Here is a 9846-nt window from a genome sequence, read left to right as displayed (position 1 = left end):
TATGTCCTGGAATTTCATCTCACTTAAGGTGTACGAACCCTGTAATCTTGTGAGAAGAGGGAAATACCTGTTGGAAATACATCTTTCACTTGGGAAAATTACAATTTTTATGCATCACAAAATTTTCAGATTTTACATGCAAAAAATTCTCAAATGTTTTTTTTAGAAAAGATTTTGCATTTTATCTGTTATTTTTACTATTGTATCTCTGTATGGGTTTGATCAATTTGACCAACCTCGTAACCACCATAAAAAAATCAGGAAATAAATATAAATCATGCATTTTTTATTCTAGAATGACTACAGATTATAACATGAAAACACAAGTTTAGTCTAAATAGTTTAAATCTTATGACATTATATAAATATATATATATTTATCATATTGACCTTTTCAGCTGTGCCTGGCTAACACTAAGAATTTTTAAATACAGTCACATTTCTGTTATAATACATTATCACTACTTACAAATAAGTTCTTAAACTTATTTTTCTTAAAACAAAGAGCAGTAAATAAAGAAGTACAGCAAACAGTTATCCCTTCTAGTTATGAACTTTATACTCGTTTGCTGCTTGCCTTAGTTTGCCAAGCTTTATCAACTTTCACACGTTGAGAATGTGAAACTAACTAAATTTTTTTAGGTTTTATTAAAACATTTTGAAATAACCAAAAATCATAAATTATTATAGTAATACTACAGAATTCCACTATTTATCAAGCTTGGTAACTAAGCTGTATATAAGTCTAAAAAAATGAACTTTTGAGCTCACTAATATCTTACCTTACTGCTTGGAATTTAACATGAAAAGAAAGAGTTTGGTATGAAAATACTTTGCGGAGGCTGAGAAACCCAGTAGGGGGACAATTCTGAGCTTTTGACTGGTTATACACACATCGTTGGGTGAAGTAGGTGTATGTAAGCAAGTATTTTCAAATAACTGAAGAGGTGGGCGGAGCCACCTTGGTTGATTTAATAAATATATTAATATCTCGGAAATTAGAAAAGATAGGATGATCTTAATTCATATTCTAGCTTGTCAATATCAGTAATTTGAGTAACTAATACATAAGAAACTGTAGACTTTGTATTTGGACATCACAAACATGTAATTTGAACCAATGCTGCATTCAACATACCACGTGACACATAAAAATTGATATTTATATATTTACTTTTAAATTAAGAAGTTAATTAATGTTTAATATTAAAATTTGAATTATAATGTACAGTTTGATACTAAACTTATTGAGATTAATTTATGAAATAGTGATTCAATAAAATTTTGAATGCGAGTCAACAAGCTCGACGTCATGACCTTTGATGTGTGCCCTGTGTCGGTAGGGTTAATCAACTGTGCATCATTTCTAAAAGCAATGGCACAGTGTATAGTATATTATGCAGTGGTTTTTATTTTATTATAAATGGTAAATTTACCAAAAAATGTGATGGAGGTTTGGAAATGTTCAATTGTTATCATACTTTGTGTTGTTTTAAAGGTATACTTTCATTTCTCAGTCATTAATTTTTAAGAATGTACATAACGACATGGCCAAAATGATTCTATTAGATAGAAAAGGGTTAAAGGTTTATTGTTTAAAAAATTTTTGATGTTAGCATGGGTGGGGGGAGTTCTATATTGGATATGTAATATATTTTTCTTAGAGTAATTTTGCCATTTTTTAGAAGAATTATGAATATTTCACAATTTTATGATCATAAAAAGAGACATCACATAAAATAATCCATACTGTGGATGATAAGAGTTCAAGGATTGTGATGGGAAGCCTACAATGTGCTTGGGGTGTTTCAATGACAAACATAAATGAAAATTAGAATGAATTAAAATATTCATTGTCTATCTTTTTTCTTTTTTTTGTTTCCAATTTTCATGAGAGACATTAAAAAAAAAAAATTTCTAATTAGTTTTTTGCTCCACTTGGTCACTATGAAAATTTTCTTTCCATTTCATTTCCATGCTTATTATATTACAGTTTCCACAACAGTTTTTTATTTATGAAAGAAGTCTCAGTTTTTTCTTTTGCTTCATTTACTCACAATAAAAAATTTAATGCTGTTCTCTAGATGTAATTTTAAAATAAAAAGTGATTTAATCATGTAAATTTGTTTTATTTCAATTGTCCTTTCAACATGGCATTCGTGCACCACCAGTGGTACATGATGGAAGGCGTGGATTTAATATAGCCGTCCGTATACAATAAGTGCTTCATATAGGACTTTGGAGATGAGGTAGTTATATCCTATGGGTGCTGTGTATCATGGGTGGCACACGACGTCCAACAGAAAACATGCATATGTACCACCGGTGGTGCACAATGTTGTGAACGTGTTAATTATTAAAATTTTGTACTTTAAGATTTGCTCATCAGTTTTTTGTTTTAGAGTGTTGACTATCCAACATGCAAAATAATTTTGATTTTAATATTAAAAACACTTTTTTCATCTGAAAATTGTCAAATTTCATTTGTGTAATCTCTATTGCGACCTAAATAACTATCAAATGTTTGTTTTTAGAACAAATTTATATTTTATCTGTTTTTTCTCTACTTTTAATTCTATATGGGGGTTTGTCAATTTGACTGATCTCATAAAAAAGATCTAAATTACCCTTTTTTGTTCTAGAATGACTACAGCTTGTAAGAGGAATCCTCAAATGTTTATTCTAAGTTGTGTAAATCTTGTAACAGTATACACCTAATTATATTTATTAATTTTTGTTTTATTGACCTTTTAACTGCCTTTGACTAAAAATACTGCCACATGTGTATCATGCAGCACATGTGCAGCTCACATTACTGTATCAAATACCATAAAACTGGCCTTTACAAAGTACAAATGTTTTTCTTAGCACTATTGCACCAGTATTTTGTAAAATAGAATCACATTTCTTTTACCATACTTTACATATGTATATATATTATTACTATTTACAAATAAGTTCTTAAGTTTCAGTTATTTTACTTAAAACATTTATGAGTAATTAAAGAAATATAGAGAAAACAAAACTTCTATTGTTTACAATGTTACGAAGTTCTTTTGTATTCATATGTCGTAGTGCTAAGCCTTATTGAATTTCCCATGCGAAGGATGTAAAAACATTTATTGATGCATTTTAAAGTTTAAAACAATTATAAATCAATATATCATACCACAAAATTTCTCCATAATGTATCAGGCTTTCTAACTAAGCTCTACTTGGGTCTCAAAAATATTGTTTCCAATTACCATATCACCTTGACCACCTCTTCAAATTCTGCAACAGAAAGCCACTTCTTGTCTAGGAATATTTTGTCTGGTAGATACCAGTACATTCCTTAGATTTAATGTTATAATTAAGCAGCAGAAATATATTTGATTCAGTTTTATATTTTTAAAGTTTTTATCAAGTTCTTTAAGAAAATTGTGTATTTGTTTAGAAAAAAACAGGCTACTGCTGTAAAGGTAATGTTTTTATTCGTTGTGGAACACTAATAAAGTTTTTTATTCTTATGCAACTCCAATTTTTAATACTTCATTGTCTCAAGGACTTTGATCAAGTTTTTAATTTTTTTAATGTAGGTCGGTGGTTAGGAAAGCAGGGATAAAAAAAGGTAAGAACATAAATACAACACTGTGGTGAAGTACCTCATTTAAACTATGAAAAGAGTCACATACATGTAATACATATAGTAGTCTTTAGAGAAGTACATTACAAGAGTTGTACAGTACTTTAACAAACATAAAAACTTATAAGTTTTATACATTATTTAAACATTTTTAGACTATTGTAACAATAAATGAAGTTTTTTTTTTTGCCTGTGTTCCTTGACTGTGAAAGTGATCGTGCTATTAGAATCAGCTTGCAAGAAGTGTGCAGTGATGTGTTTTTGTAGTGTAATGTAAAACAAAAACTGTTTGAATGAAGTGTTTTGTCAGACCATCATTCAGTTTCATAATGACTACATTTTTATTATAAACATATGTATTAAACAGTATGATTGTTCTCATTGCAAAAAATGGCAAAGACTTGTCAAAGGATGCTAAATACTTTAAATTCACTTAGTCACAGCAGATCCAAAAGGAATTAAAAACTGTGACTCAGGTTTTTGTGAAGAAAGTTTCATCACTTGCTATATGCTGTAACATGCCATTTTGTTAGAAATACACACACACACATATATATATAGTCAAGTGTGTTAAATTGTTGTTATTGTACAAAGTGCTTTAGGATTACAAGTAACAAAATGAACATTTGTGGTGCTTATTATAGTAACTGCCATTTTATGTAGAGGTTGTACTTGGTAGTGGTCAGTAGATCTTTTTATAAGCCTTAGAAAATTTGCTTCTGGAAAAAATTGCATGGGATGTATGTGACTTTTATTATTATTTAATATTAGCTTAAATCATGCAGTATGGTATATCTATTTATATTAGTTATTATACTGAAAAATTAACTCAAAATAGATATATTTTTAGGAAAGAAGTTGATCCATGAATGTTAGGGTTAAGATCTATCAAGTGGCAAGTGCATGTTTTTTGCGTGGATTAGGCTTAGCACTTTGAACTGAAGGAGTTTGTGATTTTTATATTCTTTTGCATTTAAATTAGCAATTTTAAGTGCAATAATTTAGCATAATTTTATATTGAGTTCATAATAAAAAATATGATTTAGTATTTAGAATACTTGTGTGATTTGTACGTACTACTGATACCATTTTCATAGTTTTAGGCTTATCGTAAGAATTTTATATTTTTCCATGTTACTATCATTACCTAGTAAGACCCACATTTCTGTTGTTGTTGTTGTTTTATAATTAAAACAGACAAACTGATATATAAAAAGTTTATTTTGATATTTTGCAAAGAGTTTAAAAAATAAAGTTAAATTACATAAAAAATATAAAGTTACAAATTAAGATAACATACATACAAAAGGATCATCAATGTATGGATAAACAATATCAAACTGTTCTAAGTTATGCACTGAGAAGTATATGTACAGTTGTATGCAAATCATGCTTAGATTTAAAGATAAATACGTAGTAAAAGCTACATTGAGATATTATAATCACATCAGTTTATATATCAAGAACATACAAACTGTACATTTGTTCACTACTCATGAATATGTACACTGAAGACTTTATACATGTTTATACAAATGCAAAAATAAGCTAAACACTATTACCAAATAATTATCTGAAGTTGTACATTATTCAGTGAAATATTGAAAATGTTATACCTAATTCTTGAGCAGAAACTAAAACACAAAGTATGATAAAAATAATGTAACTGAGCACAGTAATACAATTCAATATAGACAAGAATTTAATTTGTGTGCTCTTGCAAAAGGCTTTGTTGAAATATTTTCACTTTTTTATAACTGATAAGTGCAATGAGTTTTAGAACACTAACTAACAAATAGAATTGCATTTAAAACAAGTGGAAATACCTAAATACAAATGCTGAGTGATGGTGTAAAAAACAAAAAAAAATAAAACTGAGTGTTGTAAACACCAAACCTCTATTAAGGAAATTTTAGATTTGAAGAAAGTGAAAGCAGTAGGAAATAAAAGGAATCAGAATGAGTTCTATTTTTTCTTTCTAATCATAACATATTGACTAGATTTGGTAGAAAGACAAGTTAACATCTTTGAAAAGTCTTCAAAGTATGGTACTCTTCAATATGCCTTACACAGAGATGAACCTTGCACTGCTTACAAGTCAACTTAATTAAACTTGTGTGGAGGCACAATCTGCACCTTTTTTGTCTCCAGCAAATACTGGAAAATGCTTCCTAGGTAATAGCTATTCCTGTGCATCTGCCAGAACTGGTGAATGGATACTTGTCAAACAAGAAGGCCCTCCTCTATTTTCAATTATAGATTTCATGAGAGCTTCCAATAATTGTAATTGGAAGTCCCTCTGTTTGTACTTGCAATTTTAATTAGTATCATATCTACAATGATGTTCAGATATGCCCAAGCTGGGCTGAATGAGAGTAACCTCCAACAGGGATGAGAGAGTTTACAGCAAACATACAAATTTTGCTGCTAATCTTATGGTTTTTTCAGTGCAATAAACAAAAGTATGACTGCAATGAAACATAAACTTGAAATAAAAATACATTTATGAAACAAAATAAAAATGTTTTTTATGTACATGTATAAATGTGAAATCCTATTTAAAAATAAAAAAATACTTGTTTATTGTCTAGGTTTACTTAGAAATATTATTTTCAGTCTTCTATCTTACTTGAAACCATAAGGAGAGTATGTGATTGTTAAAATTTTAAACATAAACAAAATTTGTATTTTATGGATGATAAGAAGTTTTTAGACATTTTAAAATAATGTACTAAAACATAAAAAGTAATAAGTTCTAATCTGGACCACATATAAATATCATAATCATATCTTATAAATACCATTTCCTAATGTAATTTTTCAAGATATTAAAGATGATAATGTAAAAAAAAACTAAAATTATCAAAAGTAACAGGTTTTATGTTTCTTAAACTACTTGCATTTATGAAAGTTCTTATGAAGTTTCAAACAATTTCATCCACTAGTTTTATTGTGGGAACAAAATACAGCACAATTTGCATTGGCTACACAGAGTGTTAGTAGCCAGTAGTGATTGGGTTAAAAAGCTTAAGTACAGGGTGAAACAGGAATTGCCAGCCAGTAATAGATGAACATTAGATGACTGTAACATGTAAATTACTTAATGCTTTGTATACTGTACAGTCAGTGTCTTTAGGTAGCCAACCCCTATATTATGTATGAAGTGAAGGAGTAAAAAAAAAATCAATACACGTACATATTATCAGAAGCTGGATGTGAAGAGCTACCTAGCATAGTCGCTATATTTTTGATGTATATGTTGCTTTTCAGCTATCCTGAGTGTTTCAAATTTTAAAACTGGGAAATAGCCAAAACCGAGATTTCTTATTTTCATTTATCCTTTAATAGATTTAGTGCCTACCTAGTTCTAGCAGTAACTATAATTTTATCATCATATAATAGAGCAAAACAGTCTTCACAGTCTTTGACTACCTATTTTATTATTATTCTATGCAAAATTTATAAAGCTTTAGAATACTCTATAACCTAGTAATCCACATACACAATTTTATAAGAAAGTAAACAAAGAAGTATAAGGAAAAAAAATTATTACTAACTAAAAAAAGCTATGTAGGGCTGGCTATTAAAGTTGAAAAAAGGAATCAATCATGATAGGAATGGAAGTGGACATATCACTTGATCGGCTAAAGATCACATAACTAACTAAGTTGTTTTGACATTATATGGAAAATAAAATCCGTACCTTACAGGCTTCCTCACTGACAAAACAAATAGAACTAGAATTTTTAATCATAAAAGTAGTATTCTAAAGTTAACTAAAGAAAAGGTGTGATGACAAAAGCTGAGATTCTGTTAAAACATCGAGCTTTTGATGGACAAAGTAAAGAAATCTGTAATGTTGGATTTTATTTTCCATGTAAAGTCGAGACAGCTTAATCTGCTATGTGATATGTCCAGTTCTATTCCTGTTTTGTTTATTTTCTTTTTTTCAAGTTCCGTAGCCAGCCCTACATAGCTGAGATTCTGTTAAAACATCAAGCTTTTGATGGACAAAGTAAAGAAATCTGTAATGTTGGATTTTATTTTCCATGTAAAGTCGAGACAGCTTAATCTGCTATGTGATATGTCCAGTTCTATTCCTGTTTTGTTTGGTTCCTTTTTTTCAAGTTCAGTAGCCAGCCCTACATAGCTTTTTTATTTAGCAATAATATTTTTCTCTTATACTTTTAAGTATAGTAGCTGTGTGTGTCATAATGCATGTTCCAACATATATCGTCAGACAGTAATAAGTCAGATATAGGTAAGTTTCTGTTTGAATAGTCACAACTAGACCCATAGAAATAAACCTAATAACCAACTTTTTTTCAAATGTCTAACTTAGGTATTAGCAGGTATAAAAGTTTCTGCTGTTCTTGTTGTGTTTGTATGAGATTCAGTGTGTTCATTGTATGTAAAATGGCTATACTAAAATTGGAAATGTGATGTTTTATTTCTAGAAAGGGGCATATCTCGCCGAATGTGACGTGTGTGTGAATATTGTATCAGATTTGCAAATAAATGTATGATGTACAGTGTTGAGAAAATAAAAATACAAGATCACAGTAGTGATCTAAAACAGTTAAGACACAAAACTGCATTTTTTAAATATGAATAATTATTATTTCTTATTCAGAATTAGTGGATTACATCATTGTAGGAACAGTCATTCAAGAAGTACGGACAAGTAACATAGCCAGGGAGGTAAGACAAAAGTTTTGAATATTCAAATTTCAATCTCAGTTTTAGAAATGGATTTATAATTTTTGTTTTCACAGAAATTATTACAAGTCAAATGTTCATTTTACAGATATCACCATTTCTTAAACTCTAATTACACATGACAAGAAATAAAGTTAAAAAAAATTCAGGTGCAAGTTGTCATTTAAAGTAAATTATGTTATTTATTTGAAAGGTTTTGATAAAAGTGAAAGCTAATAGTTGGTGTCTTTTGAAACCATTGTTTTGTGTAATACTACTATATTAATAATAATACATATGTGTTATTCTCATGTGCTCTAATTTACCTTAAAATAATCAGGTAGGTTCCAAAGAAAATGTATATGGAGCAAAATTTGAATTTTCTGACCTCGACTGAATAAAAAAAAAAAAGGAAAAGACTGGACACAGGGTATATTGTGGTTAAACAGTCTGTATTCAGTTAACTCTTTCGGCACGGGCATCCTCTTACGAGATTTTAGTGATTTACATTCAAAATTGTATTAAATGTCTTTTTGTTTTTGTTATATTTGGTGTGAAAAATGACATATTTCCTGTAGGCATCCTCTCTTCTCTATTTTATTCACCACCCCTCCAATAAGTAAGATACTTACTGTAAATTACTCATGATAAAATCATCATTGCTGAGACAAACCATAATTTTTATATCCTTCAGTTTTGTTTGGTTACAGAGCCATCAAATAAAAAATCAGATCCCCTTCACCCATCTGTCACATTCTCTCTCTCTCTCTCAGGATTTCTTAATAGTTCTCTTTTACCTTTAATTTTATGTTATGCATAACCAATAGAAAGCCAAGGTTTTCACCTATCAAATAATGGATTATATTACATTGTTTTCTGAACAGAGAATTGTCAATTTCTCTGTTCGTACAGGCCTGGTTCCCATGGGAAAGATGAATAGCCTCGATGAATTTCTAATGGCTCTTGTCACATAGTTAGAAAATCAGAATTTTTCTGGCAGTTAGGGGAAATTACCTGCTCTCTGCAGGTTATTATTCTGTGTTCTTTAGTGTATTATTTAATTAAATAAAACTTATTTAGTGCATTCTTATCATTAGTATAAAAAAGTAACGTTAAGTGTCATTAACAGTTGAGAGAAAAAAAGAAGACCCAAGAAAGTACTTTATTTCTTGTTTTTCATGTTTATTCTTTATTTATTATTATAAAAGTAATAAAAATCTTTAAATGTTGATCTCTGTAGGTTAGGTAAAATAAATAATAATAATTTCCTAATGTTTCATGAGGCATGCACACGATCAGCTCATGGTTAATGTAATTCGATAGCATAACATGAGCTACACATTCCCCAGGTGATTTTCAACTTATAATAGTGTGAATAGTAGTTAGACATGGTTCAAAGGGCAATAAAACAGTAAAATTTAAATATAAATAGCTGTATACTGTTATGAGTTTAAAGCTACTTAGGATAAATGAATGCAGTTTCATTTTACAATATGAAGTCATTCTAGAAAGAAAAAAAGGGT

At 29.1% G+C, this 9846-nt stretch overlaps 1 protein-coding gene across 1 annotated transcript in view; it reads left to right on the top strand.

The window, feature by feature from the left end:
- Window positions 1-9846, top strand: part of LOC106465415 (trifunctional enzyme subunit beta, mitochondrial-like) — a 45498-nt gene that overhangs the window by 14964 nt on the left and 20688 nt on the right. The window contains 2 exon segments of the mRNA XM_013925642.2: window positions 3579-3610; window positions 8259-8326. Coding sequence (XP_013781096.2) covers window positions 3579-3610; window positions 8259-8326 — 100 coding nt within the window.

The sequence above is a fragment of the Limulus polyphemus genome, unplaced genomic scaffold (assembly GCF_000517525.1).
Source record: "Limulus polyphemus unplaced genomic scaffold, Limulus_polyphemus-2.1.2 Scaffold1936, whole genome shotgun sequence".
Taxonomy (NCBI): domain Eukaryota; kingdom Metazoa; phylum Arthropoda; class Merostomata; order Xiphosura; family Limulidae; genus Limulus; species Limulus polyphemus.
Note: the sequence above shows the minus strand (reverse complement) of the source record. Positions and strands in the feature narration are given on the sequence as shown.